The sequence below is a fragment of the Trichoderma camerunense genome (assembly GCF_050948025.1).
Source record: "Trichoderma camerunense strain CBS 138272 chromosome Unknown V8C40scaffold_1, whole genome shotgun sequence".
NCBI lineage: Eukaryota > Fungi > Ascomycota > Sordariomycetes > Hypocreales > Hypocreaceae > Trichoderma > Trichoderma camerunense.
The window spans coordinates 1,245,885-1,262,617 of record NW_028145369.1 but is presented as its reverse complement, the minus strand read 5'-3'; the positions used below and the strand labels follow the sequence as shown (position 1 = coordinate 1,262,617).

The following is a 16,733-nucleotide window of genomic DNA, read 5'->3' as shown; positions in this document are numbered from 1 at the left end:
CCTGTCTTGTTCTTTAAGATATCGAGGCATGAGCTACACAGTAATGACCCATGTAATGTCTATCAGCAGTTCAATCATTAAGCAAATATTAGCAAGTTTAGCGGTAAATGCATAATGCCCCCACAGTGGCAGCATTAATCGGCGCTTCATTGATGTCTACGGTCAGCATCCTCTCTTGAAACAACAGACCACAGCTAGCGGAAATGGGTGCAATTCACGAGCAAACCAAACCCTACTGTATTAGAAATACAAGTTTGTTTTCTATACAAGTCAGAAGGAACAAATAATGTAGTCATCATTCTCTGCTGCGGACCTTCGACTCAACAAAGCTATGCTACTAATGTAGACCTGGCCGTAGCCAGCGGATGTTGGCCCTCCAGCGGAGAGCCAACTTCCGACGGCGATTCAAAGTCGGAGATGGGTTTTGTCTGACTTTGTCACGAGTCTACTAGTGGCATGATGCACCTTGTGCTTCATACTTGATTACATCATCAGCCCAAAGAAATGCACCCTCTCAAACCTGCATCCTCAGATCTGGGGGGACGTTTTAACACAGTACCGCCTCGCCATGGCTCAGTTACTGAATTCACTAAACGCCCTCCTCATTGATGGCGGAAACGCTGGTTTCTGCACTACTTTCTCCGCTATTGAATCGGGCGCAAATCAGGTTGCTGTAATAGACTAGTTGCTTTGAGGACTGGTGGAAACCCAAAACTGCTGCCCAATATAAACAATCTTGACAATGCAACAGCTGCGAAAATTGATATCAAGATATATGTACTTAACACCTTTGCTGGTGATCTTGCCTACGTTATTTTACGCTGTATGAATAGGTAGTAAGGCTGTCAATATGTCGCGAGTTAATTGCAGATATTAAATAGCCTGTTCTTGTGGTTTTAGCTTTTATTTATAACCTCACAGGCATATAAAGTTATAGCAAAATCTAGTTCCGGGATAGAATGATACTTGGTATAAAAAACAGCAGTAAATGTTTTATTGAAAATTATCTTATGGTAGTTAAGCTTTTTTTTTTCCTCTATATAGCTGGCTGCTCACGGCATGTAATAGCGTATAACATCACTATTGTTTTTTCGCGATGAATCAGCACAACTACATTTGTTGAATCTCCTCATGATTCTTACAATTGTTCTCGAGCTAACTGAACCGTTGATACAACTGCTCAAAGCACGAGTCGTCATGAGCCAAAAACACCTCTACAGTCGACATCTTCAACAGCTCTCGAATTCGTTCCAGATGCTTCTCAGCAGCAACTCTGTCCTGATGTGCGCATTTCGGAAGACCAGTGGCTTCGTCCCTATAGATGGCCATTTTCTTAGTCCCATGTACGATTCCCAAATCGTGGCTGCTATCCCCTGCTAGAAGCACCCAACGCTCATCACCAATGTGAGCAAGCAGATTTATATGGCCGGGGCAATGCCCTGGCGCATTGACTATATACAGTGATCCATCATCGAAAAAGTCGTGAGTCTCTGGGAACGGCCCGAGCGGCGACCAAAAGCTTGAGTCGTTGGCAGCCGCCAACTCAATCATCTGCCCAGGCGGGAACAAGTTGGAGTCAAACCACGAAGTATGGTCAGACGGATAGCTCCTCGGCCCACGAAGGAGATTACCCGCTCCAGGCCCGACAACAAACTGGGTGAACGGTCCAAACCGCCTGGGGTTGCCGATGTGGTCCCAGTGCAGGTGCGAAAAGATGACTGTATCCACGTCCTCGAGTCCGATACCACGCTGAGACAAGCTGTCAAAAACATCTTGTTCCACGTCCACCTTGATAATGTTGCGGAGGCGATGGTGAATGGCAGGGGTGTAGTTTTCGATGTCTTTGCGGACTCCAAGGTCCAGAATGACTGTCCTTGCGGTTTCTTGGTGTTCTATAGCCCATGACATGGTTGGGACCTTGTGGACTGCCAAGTCTGCTCCCTCGACGAATAGATTCATGGGGAGAAACAAGTGGCCGGCTGAGAGCAGCCTTAAGTTGACCTTTGCCTTTACAGTGGGCAAAGTAATGGACATGTTGGCAATTGAAGGAGAAGCGCAGTTGAAACGCTGTAAAAACGATGGCTATTATTCGGCATTTAAATCCTCGCTGACTTCCTGTATATTTGTTCTTTAGTTTCATCTCAAGCGAAACATTCTCACAGTTGGATGAAGAGCGGGTGGGTTGGCGTGAGTACATGTAGTCTTCTAGGCGGGCGGACCATCGCTCTCCGCCTCCGATTGATGCCGTCTCAATACCAGCAAAACGACATCATTTTTCAAAATAGTATCGTCCATGTCGTGAGAAGCGTTCACAGTAATATTTACTATTTCAAAATTGACATATTCCAGAAAACATTTTTTTATTTATTTATGAAGGACCTGGATAATAGATGATTGCTGTGGTGCTCAACGACAATGCCCTGACCACTCAATGATAACGATTGACTAGGTATACTAGGCTACAGTTGATTGTCAAGACCATTCGGTTTAAATACGACCTTGTTATACTCGGCCCGCTCAAACTTGTTCAAAGCATCAGCATAGTCATCCAATCCTACCACCACCTTGTCGATGAAGCCCATTTCCTTGATAATGTTCTTATTCCGAATAAGAGCCTGCAGAGCGTCTCTGAAAACATATCTTGCTGGACAGCGACCGAATTGTATGTTTATGTTCTTGTTGTAGCAGTCTCCAGCACTGAATGGTACCTCTCCATTATGAACACCTGCTTCGTAAGTATCCATTTCAAGGTATCTTAATGGAAGCACAAAACGTACCAACGGAGCTAATTTTGCCGCCTGGGCAAATAACTTGCCATGCCGTCTTGAGCGCAGCACTTAACCCAACAACTTCTATTACGGCGTGGGCGCCATTTCCCTCTGTAGCACGCATTATCTCTGCCACCACGTCGACTTCCTTGAAATTCAAAGGGATACAACCCAGATGCTCCGCGCTCTTCAAACGATTCGGTACAGAGTCAATGGCAAAGATGAGAGCTGGATTGTATTCAAGCGCACAAATGATGGAGCACAATGCTACTGGTCCACAGCCGATGACGACTACAGTCATGTTTTTCCATTGCTCCGGGGGAGTATCCTTGAAAGCATTTCTTGCCCCATTGAAACTGATTTATTCAATACCTGGTTCATCAGTGTATGGGGGAATGTCATGAACATGAGCTTACCCAGTTGGGAAAATATCCGTCATCAAGATGAGCAATTCATCCAACCCTTCTTCTGTGGGGGCGGGAAACAGCGTGGCATCTGCCAGAGGCGCTCGAAAGAATTGTGCTTGTGACCCATTGAGAACCATTGAGCCAAAGGATTGGCCCCTGGCACAGCGCCCGGTGATTCCTCGCTTACAATGGAAGCATTCGCCGCTACATGGGTCAGTTGGATTACGCAATGGTAGATGCTGGCTTGCCTACCAACTGATAGAAAAAGGAGCGATGATATGGTCGCCTTTCTTGAAGTTCTTGACTGCGCTGCCTACTTCGGATACGATTCCTGTTCCTTCATGACCGCATATGTATCCAGGCTGCATGTTATTCTTGGAATGGCCACGGTAGCGATGCAATTCGCTATAGAAAGTCAAGTTAGTGGCGAAAATGCCATTAGAGAAGCTTCTTACCTTCCACAGAGGGCAGCTGACGTAGTCTTGATGATTACATCTGTGTCATTGACTATTTGGGGGACTTATTCAGTTAGAAGGAGAAGGAGTCCGTTACGAAAGTTGTTGACAAACTTGGCCTATCCTCTAGCCTCACATCGAATGGTCCATAGAAGACCAGAGCTTTCATAGTTTCGGACTGAGACATTCTGGTACATTGATTGGCGTAACGCTTGGAATGGGTGTGTGTGGCAGTCGAGCTCTCTGGACAATACCGACCCAATTGGCGAAGTATAAAAGATTCAACGCATGTTGGAACGGCCAGGTCTGCCTAATTATCTCAACTCTTGTTTTGATTGACTTTGCCATGAGTTATTATTACAACATGACGGATGATCACTGCCCGTACGGAGGAGCAAATCTCCAACTACCACCAACGATGCGTTACCCTCAATATCTCCGTATTCGCTCCCGGTTCCGGTTTGTGTGGTAGGCCCAACGGATGTTCGACCTCCGGACGCCACGCCCCAGTATCCCTTGACCAAGGCCATGAACTTGGGGTTCCTGAACCGTTGGTAGCTTTAATAGCTCGGTCAGAAACCAAATAAAGTATTGTCTCATTCATTTCATTACTATATTCCATTAGGAACATGGTTAGCGCCTAGGCCAACATCAAATCACTCACATTCTCCTCATTCCAAAAACACCATGGTGACTCTCAGCTCAGTTACCTCGCCTCTCAAAAAGGCGATTCCGTATCAGGTGAGAACTACAGGTTGGCAAGGATGCAAGGATCATGAACTTACAATATACAGTTCAAAGATCCCTCTTTGATTGATACGCGCTCACTAATTGGTGGAAAATGGACCGACGCACTCTCCGGAAAGACATTCAAGTTATATGGTTAGTGTGACTAGGGTTGTAAAAAACTGGAATCTAACAATAGACAGATCCCGATGACAATGCTGAAATCTGCGACATTGCAGATCTGGATGCTGAAGACACTCATCGTGCCATTGACGCAGCTAGCAAGGCATTTGAGACATATCAGCATACACCACATCGTGAAAGACGCTGGCTCATGAGGCGATGGGGTGACCTCATCAAGGCAAATCGAGAGGACCTGGCTGCCCTGTGCACCCTTGAACTGGGTAAACCGTATACAGATTCTCTCGGGACCGTGCAGTATGCCGTCGACTTTGTGGACTGGTTCGAGGGCGCCATTGAGCGCACAATCGGCGAAACGATTCCTGCATCACGAACCAATAGCCGCATGCTTACTATCCGACAACCACAGGGTGTTGTTGCCGCCATCACTCCGTGGAACTCACCTGTGGCCATGATTACACGAAAGGTTGGTGCTGCAATTGCAGCTGGCAACACTGTGGTATGTAAGCCGGCGCCAGAGACACCTCTGTGCGCCATTGCCCTGGCAAAGCTATTTGAACGTGCTGGCGGTCCACCTGGCGTGTTTAATGTCGTTACATCAGGCTATGAAACCACTCCCCGAGTCGGGTTTGTACTGAGCACACATGTAGCTGTAAAACATTTGTCTTTTACTGGCTCAACAGCTGTGGGCAGGTTATTAAACACGCAATGTGCGCAAACGATTAAGAAGACTAGCTTAGAGCTGGGTGGGAATGCCAGTTTCATCATCTTTGACGATGCAGACATCGACAAGGCTGTTGAAGGTAAGTCTTGGACAACTCACTCCTTAGTTCATAAAGATGAGGAGTGGTGCTCATGAGAATATAGGACTTATTACCTCCAAGTTCCGCTCTTCCGGACAGACATGCGTATGTGCCAACAGGGTCTACGTCCACTCCTCAATTATGGATGTCTTTGCAGATGCCCTTGCTGAAGGACTCAAGTCAACGTTTCACTATGGATCTGTTTGGGACAAGAAAACTAACTTTGGACCATTGTATCATTCCAAAGGAATCATTAAGGTAAAGGAGCATCTCCAGGATGCGTTGAGCAAGGGAGCGCAGCTGCACTACGGAGGCGAGGACCCCAGCCACGGTCCCAACTTCTTCCCTGCTACCGTTATTAAAGGCGCAAAAGAGGGCATGAGCTTCATGACAGAAGAGACGTTTGGGCCCTTGGCGTTCTTAATCCCTTTTGAGACAGAGGAGGAAGTCATACGCCTAGCAAATCACTCCGTCAATGGAGAGGCGCCTGTTGGACTTGCATCATACTTTTACACTGAAAATGCATCGAGAATTTGGAGAATTAGTGAAGCACTCAAGGTTGGTATGGTTGGTGCGCGCGTTGGACTTGTCAGTGCTGCTGAAGGACCCTTTGGAGGCGTATTTCAAAGTGGACTTGGTAGGGAGGGAGGTATCGCTGCGTTGAACGAATTTTTGGACATTAAGAGTATTGTCATTGGTATCTAAGCCTTCAATAAGTAATCATATGTCATATATGGTTTTCTTCGTTCTATACTTCATATTTATTACCATTGTGACATCGCTTCCCCCGGCCATGGATATGACAACTGATGTGCGGCTGACATGGGTGTTATTATAAGCCAGAAGCGCCAAAGCTGCGGAGAGATGGTCCTGGGTACATGTAGTTCTGAAATGCGTAGAAACGCATCGACTTGACAATCCAAAAAATTATCTTCATATCGCCTGGCAAATCTTGGCATTTTTGTACTAAGTCAAGTAGTTTGTCTAGCGAAACACTCACCTAGGCGAGGTAATTGTTTTATTATTGCAAATGACACTCATAAAATTTAATATGTTTTAATTTAAGATTCTATTCACGGAAAGTCCAGATATGCGAACCCAGCCTCCGCCTTGACATCGGGATACCCACAGCTATTAACCTTTGGTAACAACTTGAGCCTTTTCTCCTGATCTTTTTCATTTGCCTCCAGCCATCTCTTCACCTCTGATTCCACCGAATAATCACTGATGTATCTATGCCCCTTACCAAGCTGGTGCAGCTGCGATCCAGTGGACTGAGTACTAACCGTCAGTGGCATAAAGTTCTCAATAGCGCCCGTTTCGGTGCCGTTCAAAATCTTGCGGCAGAGGAATGGCTCAGTTCCCAATGGGCGACCGATGCCGATCCCGTCACAACCATCCTCAATTGCCTTGACCATGCCACCTGCACTCCTCAGACCACCAGTCACATAGACCTTGGTCTTGTTGAGCAGTGGGCGAATCATTTCCGCAAACTCGATGAAGTACGCCTCTCGCAGCTTGGCGCTCTCCTTGACGTGGTGGAATAACTGGCGCTCAAAAGTTCCTCCAGAGAGATCAATAAAGTCAACACGTGCTTGTTCAAGCTGAACACAGAATGTGACGGCCTCTTGCTCTGTAGTGCCACGATGTTGGAACTCGACCGAGTTGAGCTTGACGCAAATCATGAATGAAGAGTCAGGCACGCGACGGCGGATCTCATCAATAATCTCAAACACAATACGAGAGCGCCCTTCAAGATCGCCGCCATACTCGTCCGTCCGCAGATTGGTAGTAGGACTGAGAAATTGAGCGAGCAGGTAGCCGTGCGCACAATGCACCTGCACGCCATCAAAACCAGCCTTGTGGCAGAGATATGCCGTTTCTCCCCATAGCCTTACCATCTCCTTGATCTCAGGAATGGTCAGCGCTCTTGGTTTAGCAAACTCATTTCCCGCGTGGCGGATCTGAAGATGCACATCACTGGCGCTGACGGGCTCCGGGTTAAGGTGCTTGGCACCCTGACGACCTGGGTGGGAGATTTGTGCAACAATGAGCGATCCATGCGCCTTTGCCAAATCTGTCATTTCTCTAAATTTGGCAACTCGACCGTCATGGTCGTCGGCGAGAATGGGGTTCCCGTATGCTTCCAGAGCGTCATAGCGGACCATGGTATTACCCGACACGATGATGCCAATGTCACCCTCTCCCCAAAGCTTATACAAATGAAGGTATTCATCACTTGGGAAGCCTCTAGCAGACTGAATATGTCAACAATAGTTCTATCCTAATAGTGGCAACCTACTTACAATATCTTCGTTCTCCTTGTTCCAGCTGCACAGTCTTTCCGTCATGGGTGCCTTGAGAAACCGGTTTTTTGCAGTCAACCCCGAGAAGGGGAAGGCGATTGGCTCGCCAAGAACCGAGACATCAGTAGGAACAGACGCATAACGAAGGTGTCCCTTGCCGGATTCAATCGAGCTGACTATATAGCCTTCACTTGATGGTGCAGCAGCTGTTTTAGGTGCCGGAGGCACTGTTCCATTGGGCGTCTCAGCAACTGTCATTATGTTGTGATAGAAGTTGTAGATGTATGGATATTGAATGATTTTTTTCAAACTATGTTACCTTGAACGGGTTTTTATACAGGTAATCCATTTTCATGCGTGACAATAGGGAACGTGGGGAGCAGCTGAAGAGTGAAGCGAGCGGAGGGATTAATTCCGACCTCACATCCTGTAGCCTACTTCACGACAGCAAGTACACATGGTTGATCCTCGTTATCGGATGGCCCTAGAAGTGAGTGTGAGCCTGGGGAATGACGAGATACAACCGTTTCTGTACTAGGTTGCGCCATGGATGCCATCGTGGGGTTGAGTATGTTTGCGTACCTAGCCCAAGAGCCGGAGAGGCGTCCTCCGTTGTGGGAATGCGCCACCTTCAGACACGTGGAAAGAATATTCATTGTAGCATCACAGTTTGAAGATTCCCCGAGTTAAAAATATCGTCGATCACTGAGAGTCTGGGGTAATAAATGAAATTCAGACAAGACGGCTCCTCAGGCTCCGGTGGGCTGGGAACTGGTATAGCAGTATTATTCTTTCGTATGCATTGAGTTAGCCATACATCTCTTTCCAGGTATACTAGCTGACAGTTTTATCATTATCTATGCTGTCGGATACTCTTGGAGAGGGTATAAATGTCGTTTATGCAACCTTGAATACAACTGACCATCTCTTTGTTTGACTATTCGTCATCATCACAATGTCTGGCAATACAAACACTTATCAAAGCAAGGATACGATGGATTTCAGTATGGGGGAGTCGTGTAAATATGAAGATGCTGCACACGTGGAGATGGCAGGGTCGAAACTGGATGGAGGGCGGCCCAGTGTCTCTATTGATACTGAGATGGAGAAGCAGCTCGTGTACGTACCAACACAACATAGCAATGGCCATCTCGAACTAACAACATGAACGCAGAAAGAAAATCGACATGAGACTCCTCCCAATCCTTTCCCTTCTCTATACTATGTGTCTTATCGACAGAACAAACATAGGCGCAGCAAGAATTTCAGGAATCAACGAACAACTCGACCTCAACGTCGGGGAACGGGCATCAATTGCACGTACGTGTTCCATTTTCCGTGTATCTTCAATGAAATATCTCAGTGCTAACTGCTAAGTTCTCGTCTTTTATATTGGTTATGTCTTCGTTGAGCTCCCCAGTAATATCATCATCAGACGTGTCGGACCTGCCAACTGGCTTGCGTTTCTGGGATTGGCCTGGGGCCTCGCCACTTTGGGTATCGGGTTCAGTCATCACTGGGTAACATTGACAGTTCTGAGAGTCATTCTTGGAGTATTTGAAGGTGGCTTGTTCCCTGGATGTGTCTATCTCCTATCCTCGTGGTACAAGGCGGGTGAGCTTCAAAAGAGGATTGCAAGCTTCTTTCTCACCGCGTCTTTTTTATCTTCTTTTTCCAACATTCTTGCCTATGGACTGGTGCATATATCCCATGACACCTTTATCTCCGGCTGGAGATGGATTTTCATCGTTGAAGGCGCAATGACATCTGCGCTTGGTTTGCTTGCCTGGTTCATCGTCATTGACTTTCCCCGATCAAAGACAAACAAGTTTTTGACACTAGAAGAAACGAACATGGTGGAGGCAAGGCTGCTGCTAGAGAGAGGGGAGGATGAAGGTGAAAAGGTCAATTTGAAAATTATACTGGAAACGGTCAAGGACCGGAAAGTTTGGCTGCTGTGAGTATACCATTCAAGAACCGCAAATACAAGACATTAATGTTGATAGCGCATTCATATACCAAACCGGTTCAACAGGTATCTACGCATTTCTCTTCTTTCTCCCAATCATTTTACAAAACAGTCTTGGCTTCAGTCAATCGCAGTCATTCTTGCTCAGCACCCCGCCTGCGGCATTTGGTGTCATTGTCGCTTTCCTATCGTCTTGGGCGGCGGACAAGGCGCGAGTTCGCGGGCCGTTTGCGTTTGGATCGGCAGTCGTGGGACTAACTGGCCTGTGTATGATTGGATTCCTGCACCACCCATATCCCAGATATGTCGGTGCGTTCCTCGGTCAGGCAGCGTCCAATACCCTCGTCGTCACTGGGCTTGCCTGGGGGCAGAATAACGTCAGAGGAGATGCAAAGCGGGCTGTGACGACAGCGATCCAAGTCACCCTGTCCGCCATAGGAGGTATTTACTCCTCCACAGTATTCAGACAGCAGGTAGGTAATTGTCGTCTTGCCATATTGACCAGCTTCGACTGACAGTGCCAGGATGCTCCGAATTATTTGCCTGGTATCATTGCGATTCTGATACTGTTTGCCCTTACAGCCGTCCTGGTTCCAATCACATCGTGGATCTTGTGGAGTTCTAATAAGAAGGCGGATGCTCGGATGGAGATGATTGAGGGAGTTGACTGGTTTAGACACACTCTTTAAGCTACTACATGTCCATAAATCCGTACAAGATGTCGTCGTAATGCAAATTGCCGGCAGCGACCATATCGTCATCTACCATGCCATCACCGTCGCCAGGAAACATGTGTAAAATGGCATCAAGATCGAAATCGTGTACTGATGCAGGGTCGTGTATAACTTTCTCAGATAAGAGCATCTTACCCTCTATATCAATCGTTTGGTGTAAATTATTTGAGCGCATTAGATTCTGTATTATGCAAGTTGGCTTTCGAACCCCTGGATTGGGTAGACTTAATTCGTCTAAGCATTTTAAGCTCGAGATGAGAAGGGAGGAATGCTCTGACGCTATCTCGCTCGCTGCTGCGTTACGTACATGGATTGTACATGCAACATAAAGAGCATAGCCGAGAAGATATGGTGCGCTCCGTAAGGTGTATGTATACTGATATCGGAGTAGAAGGTGGGTAATTTCAAGGGCGGCTTCGGTACATCTTTTCCACGATGATTGTGGAGGGGCCAGTAGCCGAAGATGTCCATCGGAAATGAGCGGTCGGTAGAGAAGTATGATAAGAGAGTGGTAGATGCAGTGGAGGTTTATGACATTTGAGGTGACGGAGTCAGATTCAGGCCGGTACTGCAACTCCTTCGGAAGACGCGTTATCCACGAGTCAAGTGCATCTTCGATAGTTTGGAGGCTGGCCCTTGCTGCAGCTGCGGTAGCGCCAACAACGTAGAGTTTATTGATAATCATTATCATGATCTTTGATAGGAGGCAGAAGTGTTGAAAGGTGGATATTGAATAAGTTGGAGCGGGTTGCGGTATAAACGAGTGACTTGAAGGCACGGTAGGATCAATATACGGCATAGAGATTTCCTTCTCCTCGTACATGTCCATGAATTGGCGGGAGACGTGTGAATCACGAAGCTGAATTGCAGCAGGCCGCCCAAGATATAGGCTCTGGAGCTTATCACAGATAAATGCGCCCCAGAAAATACGGCGTCTGATTTCAACGCGCATTGCATTCTCGCTCGTGACTTTGCAATCTATATGGAAGCCCAGCTCATAAATCATACGGAGACCGTAGCCCGTGTAGAGCCAGCCTTTTGATGTTTGGCCCAGAGCATTGAATGTAGATCCAAGCAAGAGGAGTCCTACGGTCGTGTTGACATTCGCCGCAGTCAGAAGCATCCCCGTCCCAAGCAGCTCGTCGCAGCGCCGGAAGAAGCGTCCGCCAGCAGTTGCAGGGTCATCAGGATCATCACGAACCTCTACACGTTGAGAAAACCTGCTCGAGCACGCGAAGATGGCCTGGAGAAGAAAGGAAGAGCAGTACGGACCGCCATCCAAAAGGTCTCTCGTGATGACGGGTCGGTACGTCAGCAAAAGCGTATGATGCTGCCGGCTCCAGTGGATGTCTAGCAGATGTATGGCGAGGGGGGTCGGCACGCCATCGATATCTGGAAGCTGGTAAAGCTCATACTCACGCTGACGTTGCAACGCCGCATGTGCAAAGAGATTATTGTGAATCTGCTCTAGAGCCGGCTCAGACGTGGACGGTCGATGGATGGAACCCTGGAGCGCAGATGACGGGCCAAAGCTGTCTATCTTCCCAGTCTCATCAACCGAGAAGAAGGGACCAACGTCAAGGTCAGCATCGGATTCATAGTCGAGCGAATCGTCAATGAATTGCCCCTGCTGCACGCTTCCGCTAGGCGGCGGCTGTGGTGGCGGTTGCGCTTCGGCTGGGGAGGTGCCGACATTGCAATCCGCATCGCCAGTGATGATGATCGTCTTGAATATCTTGTCTCTCTCATCTGGAGATGCATCCTTTAGGCTCTGTATGATCTTTTCCAACCTGGTCTTGTCGGCGCGCAACGAGGATATCGTGGCCAGTGTCGGCCGTTCCCGAGGCGTCCGGAAGATGTATGCGCATTGCTGGCCTTGCGAGACACAGGAGCCGCAGCTCGGCCGCTTGTTGTCGCATTTGATCTTGCGCGAGCGACAGAACTGGCACGCTCGCGACAGAACTGGCACGCTCGCGCCAGGGCATGACGCTCTTCGACGCCTTCAGACCGTTGACGGCGGTGGTGCTGGCGCGTCATGGTACGGAAGCACGGCGCTTCATTGGGGATTTCTATCTCTGCAACGCCAGAGCTGTTGAGACCAGGAGAGCCTGATGAATTGGCTATTAGCAGTGAGGCCAAGTCTCAACTCATGTACTTGAGTTAGGTAAGAGGCAGAGGTGCAGGCGACCAAGTTGCTTTTGCGAGTGTCCTCGTCGCTGTTGTTAAGGTTACGGAGAGTCAACCTCCGTCTACTACGAATTAGACTTTCGATCAAGTCGAAGCTAACCAAAATTATACGAGTTATGGCAGAGCCACCACCAACTAGAGACATCTGTTACTGAAGTCGGGCAGTCCGATTGTATAAAGAAACTGTCAATACTTTACAGGGCAATAAAAGCTTGAATCTGGAATAACATGTTTATATGTTTGGACAGCAAGCAGCAATTTAACCACGGTTGCTGTTAATGAAGCTTACGTTAGTAGTTGCCTGGTCTAGTGTTGCCAATTGACTTCAGCTGTGAATCAAGGCCTGGGGAATAGTCTTTTATCAAACCCGCTGTTGCAGCTTGATAAGCCCTCTCATATGGATTCTGATTTTAACCTTTATATTTCATTTGTAAAATAATGAATATAAGTTCTTTATTTCTTTCTACCTTTCTCTATCTATCTAACTTAAGACAAGTGCTTAACTAGACCTGAGCTTTCCACTACCCACGGTCGCATGTGCCTGAGCCCCCACACAACCCGCCCTCTGATAGTGGCAACGGGTGGGGGTTCGGCAAGAGAGCAAAAACAAGACTGTTAAAACAACAAACAAAATGCCAAAAAAAACAAACAGACATACAACAGCCGGTGTTCGCTGATGGTCACCCACTCAACTACTAATCTGCCGGTTAGAGGCTTGTCTATGGGGGAGCAGACGGGACCCCGAATTCTCCTCTACCTATGGTCGTATGTGCTAGTAATTGAGGCGATTCAGTCTATATCCACAGACCCAGACCACTAGCAAAGACTCCGATTCTCCTCCGCAAGTAAGCAAACCATGACAGATCATTGGTCTCACTACTCCATATCCTTCTTAGAAAGAAGATAACTAGCATATATAGCCTGTCCGCCCCTTAGTTCCCCACAGGATGCCGTCTCACTGCTTCAAGGGGTGACTCACCACTGCGGATTACTGTGATTACTCGCGAAAGCTGTCCTTTCATTAATAAGACTTGCCTTCTTCCTCTGCGATTGCATTGTGCTCGAACTACGGATTCGTCGTGACCCTTCCTCAGTTTTTCGTCACTATGCCCTCCAATGAGGCCATCCAATCACTTACTGGTGCTATCCAGTCACCAAATAAGTCTCAGATCTTGCCAAAGGCGAAAATCATCGTGGCATCGCCCTCTTTGGCGAACAATTCAGCGCTCTTAGAGTACATGACTAGCTTCATTAACCGTTTCTATCATTCCAACTACGATGGCTTGGTAGACACAAAGAAGCACATTCGCACCTCTGCCTCGGAATTAAGCCAAAAGATCCTTAGCGGCCAAATAGCGATTGCGTGGAAGCCATCTTCTGATCCAGATAAAGAGATCGCTGAGGATGTAATTGGTTGTGTGAGCATAGAGCTAGTTGGGCCCGGTATGGCTGGCCTCGGCCTGCTGACATGTCACCTTGAACACCGCGGTACTAGAATTGGTCAACAGCTCATGGAATTCGCAGAGGATTGGGCGAAAAGATTGGGCGCAGAGGAAATGCAGCTCGAGATTTTGGTACCAGATGGGTGGGAGCACGAAGAAAATCACCGCGTTGTGCGATGGTATGAGCGTCGTGGATATAAGCTACTCAGAGTTGCTGAAACTGCTGAGATTATTGAATGGCTTGCGACTGTAGTTGTAGGGCCAACAAAGATGAGAATATACCGCAAGAAACTTTAGGGAACTTCCGACCAGACATTCATCTGCATCCATATTTGTTCAACGATTTATTATCCGACTCGTCCATTGTGAACATATATGCCAAGTTTCTTGAGGCAACATCCTATTTTCATGAGATTGGCGCTCCTTGTCCAGCTAAGGTTGCATAGTATAAATGCGTTTCGGCGCCGATGATCATTCGACCGTCGCCCGCGAATTGGAAATTGGCCGATGTCTCTCCAAGAAATATCTTGCCCAGCAGAGTTCCCGAAGGATTCCAAACGTGAACACCATCGCCACAGCCTGCATAAACATTGCCTTTAGAGTCGCAGTGAATTCCTAGAATGTGGCAGTATTAGCAAGGTTCCAGCGGGAGGAAAGGGTAAGCAATTACCGTCCACAATGCCGACTCCAGGATATGCAAACACCTTTCGATCCTTAAAAGTTCCATCTCTAGCTACTGTGTAGCGATATCTAAGGATTGAGTCAGAAACATATTTATTTTACAATCCGCTGGTGCACTTGGCTGCAAATCAGTGTGAGCGTTCACTTACATCGTTGACGGCCCAGTGTTCTCGTAGCCTCGGAAAGCCTTGCCAGCCCCTGTATCGGTGATGTAGGCATAGCGACCTTCGGGAGAAAAGGTGATTCCTAGTCACAGTTTAAGAAGAGAAGAGTACGAAAAGAATAGATCGTTGCTCACCATTACAGTTTACAAACTCATCTGCCACAACGGTAATAGCTCTAGTATCAGGGTTCAAACGATATACTTGGTTGGGAAGGCCAGGTCTCGGTCGAAAATCTTGCAGATAGCCGTATACAACGTCCGTAAAATAGATGTGCTTGTTTCTGAAGTTAACAGAGACGTCATTGAGTGAGTTGAACTGGCGACCGAAGTAATTATTGGCGAGGACTGAACAAGAGGCATCAATTAGTATAAAGACGGACTTTCGACAGATAGTGCTGGCACGATACTTACTAGTGGTGTTGTAAGGCGGTACTGGATTGACAGCGAAGAGTGCTGGAGCCACATCTGCGCCCATTCCCTCGCCTGTGAACAAGATGGTGCCCTTGTAATTTGTCCCTCCTAGTAATCATTAGCAGGCATTGTTCTGTGAACAGTTGCAACTTATGATACGGTCAATGAGACATACCGTTGGGGTTAATGACCTGAGGTTCTGTAGGAACTACGTGAACTTGAACTTTACCAACTGCATCTCGCTCGCTCGAGACGGCCATGGCTTCGTCCAAGGATACCTTTAAAATGGCACTGGATTTCTTCAACCCTGTTCCCGCTGCTAAAGGGCCGGCGCTCTGGGCAAAGAAAACCTCATCTGTAGGAGGGTACCTGAAAGCATTGTGAGTGCCAGAGATGCTGAAATAGAAGGATTGACATATATCCTACCATACTACAGCTTCATGGAACAGCGGGTCCGTGCCTGAATCGGCAATGAGCGTAAGAGTCGGATTTGCACCCAAGATGTGAATGAAGTCTGGGTGGTAAACGTGAAACGGCTTCTCTTTTAGACTTTCCATAGTATATCCTGGAGGAATAAATTTCTGTCCACCAATTAGACACATGATGCGCTTCATATAGCCAAGAGTGTTCAATCTACCGTGGTAACATTGGCAATGTTTGCTGGTGGTACTGAAGGCATCGCTGCGAATCCTGCTGGATCCACGACTTGTACTTGAGATGGCAGCGCAGTTAGCTCTTGAAGACTATTTCCTCCCTTGTAAGTCGTGATTACATCTTGGATATCGAAAACGGCGTCCTTTACGGCATCAGACGTGGCGACGCCTATTGCAAAGGCTGCGGCTACTATGGCAACAACCCATGGCGTATTTGAGCTTGCCGTCTTTTGTTGAGACATTCCGTCTAGATTTGCAGCCTCTCTGATGACGATTCGAGGATATCGCTAATTTTTGCTAGACGGAGAAACCGGTCCAAGAACTCGTTGTGAGCCACCCAAAGATCAAGGTCGTTCTCTGGGTGAGGGGCTGTGAGGAGGTGAGAACTAACTCTAGCGTGGAGTTTACCCACTGATCAGCCAAATTGTGCAACTTGCGCTCCCCTCATATCAAGTTCCACAACAATGACTTCTTTCATGATAATTGTTAATATCTATAAGAAGAAATTGGCGAAGAGCAATGGTTATTCCAGAACATCCACACTATTTTACCATTACTTCAATCAAGTGCTACGATATGACCCCACAATATAACTCTTGGGTAAATAGGTATGGTCGCCATTAAACCGGGACCATTAAGAGTAGTGCCGTGCTATCAAGTGTTGCAACAACCTAGCTCAACTATTTAGGTGGTACAATGGACGCTCGTCCAATGATTAGTTATCTGTTTCATGAATGCTACCTACAGGAACCTGTTATGTCTCTTATTGAGCTGGAGAGGGGTTTCGTATTTCACAAGCGCACATATTTCTAGCCATTATATCCACAGTCATGCATGTAAGACATATATGCGTGGCCAATGAGATCTGAATCCTTTCAGCCATTTGC

The 16,733-nt window shown here is 47.4% G+C and overlaps 8 protein-coding genes across 8 annotated transcripts; 3 read left to right on the top strand and 5 right to left on the bottom strand.

Moving 5' to 3' along the window:
• Positions 1 to 1,081: 1,081 nt before the first annotated feature.
• V8C40DRAFT_279240 (MBL fold metallo-hydrolase) lies at positions 1,082 to 2,048 on the bottom strand. Its single transcript, XM_083221192.1, has one exon. The coding sequence runs from the start codon at positions 2,032 to 2,034 to the stop codon at positions 1,156 to 1,158; it is 879 nt and encodes a 292-aa protein (XP_083079010.1). The 5' UTR covers positions 2,035 to 2,048; the 3' UTR covers positions 1,082 to 1,155.
• A 411-nt stretch (positions 2,049 to 2,459) lies between these two features.
• Positions 2,460 to 3,817, bottom strand: V8C40DRAFT_260358 (GroES-like protein; the record flags this gene model as incomplete). Its single annotated transcript, XM_083219128.1, has 6 exons — positions 2,460 to 2,725; positions 2,778 to 3,124; positions 3,185 to 3,379; positions 3,428 to 3,580; positions 3,631 to 3,682; positions 3,745 to 3,817. 6 exons carry the CDS (start codon positions 3,815 to 3,817, stop codon positions 2,460 to 2,462), a joined length of 1,086 nt encoding a protein of 361 aa, XP_083079009.1.
• A 500-nt stretch (positions 3,818 to 4,317) lies between these two features.
• Positions 4,318 to 6,005, top strand: V8C40DRAFT_279235 (NAD-dependent succinate-semialdehyde dehydrogenase; the record flags this gene model as incomplete). The annotated part of the gene is made up of 4 exons (XM_083221191.1): positions 4,318 to 4,371; positions 4,425 to 4,512; positions 4,560 to 5,300; positions 5,365 to 6,005. The coding sequence occupies 4 exons, from the start codon at positions 4,318 to 4,320 to the stop codon at positions 6,003 to 6,005; spliced, it is 1,524 nt and encodes a 507-aa protein (XP_083079008.1).
• Positions 6,006 to 6,373: 368 nt separating this feature from the next.
• Positions 6,374 to 7,864, bottom strand: V8C40DRAFT_279233 (NADH:flavin oxidoreductase/NADH oxidase family protein; the record flags this gene model as incomplete). Its single annotated transcript, XM_083221190.1, has 2 exons — positions 6,374 to 7,558; positions 7,607 to 7,864. 2 exons carry the CDS (start codon positions 7,862 to 7,864, stop codon positions 6,374 to 6,376), a joined length of 1,443 nt encoding a protein of 480 aa, XP_083079007.1.
• Positions 7,865 to 8,561: 697 nt separating this feature from the next.
• On the top strand, positions 8,562 to 10,881 carry V8C40DRAFT_279231 (major facilitator superfamily domain-containing protein; the record flags this gene model as incomplete). The annotated part of the gene is made up of 5 exons (XM_083221189.1): positions 8,562 to 8,725; positions 8,781 to 8,926; positions 8,984 to 9,563; positions 9,613 to 10,048; positions 10,100 to 10,881. 5 exons carry the CDS (start codon positions 8,562 to 8,564, stop codon positions 10,262 to 10,264), a joined length of 1,491 nt encoding a protein of 496 aa, XP_083079006.1. The 3' UTR covers positions 10,265 to 10,881.
• Positions 10,180 to 12,641, bottom strand: V8C40DRAFT_279226 (transcription factor domain-containing protein; the record flags this gene model as incomplete). Its single annotated transcript, XM_083221188.1, has 2 exons — positions 10,180 to 12,251; positions 12,597 to 12,641. 2 exons carry the CDS (start codon positions 12,639 to 12,641, stop codon positions 10,269 to 10,271), a joined length of 2,028 nt encoding a protein of 675 aa, XP_083079005.1. The 3' UTR covers positions 10,180 to 10,268.
• Positions 12,642 to 13,274: 633 nt separating this feature from the next.
• V8C40DRAFT_229744 (GNAT family N-acetyltransferase) lies at positions 13,275 to 14,276 on the top strand. The gene has a single exon (XM_083212549.1). It carries the CDS (start codon positions 13,603 to 13,605, stop codon positions 14,233 to 14,235), a length of 633 nt encoding a protein of 210 aa, XP_083079004.1. The 5' UTR covers positions 13,275 to 13,602; the 3' UTR covers positions 14,236 to 14,276.
• V8C40DRAFT_229740 (SMP-30/gluconolactonase/LRE family protein) lies at positions 13,758 to 16,374 on the bottom strand. The gene is made up of 9 exons (XM_083212548.1): positions 16,259 to 16,374; positions 15,831 to 16,203; positions 15,620 to 15,774; positions 15,369 to 15,562; positions 15,194 to 15,301; positions 14,918 to 15,127; positions 14,769 to 14,865; positions 14,609 to 14,688; positions 13,758 to 14,553 (listed from the first exon to the last, which is right to left on the bottom strand). The coding sequence occupies exons 2-9, from the start codon at positions 16,086 to 16,088 to the stop codon at positions 14,345 to 14,347; spliced, it is 1,311 nt and encodes a 436-aa protein (XP_083079003.1). The 5' UTR covers positions 16,089 to 16,203; positions 16,259 to 16,374; the 3' UTR covers positions 13,758 to 14,344.
• Between the last annotated feature and the right edge of the window lie 359 nt (positions 16,375 to 16,733).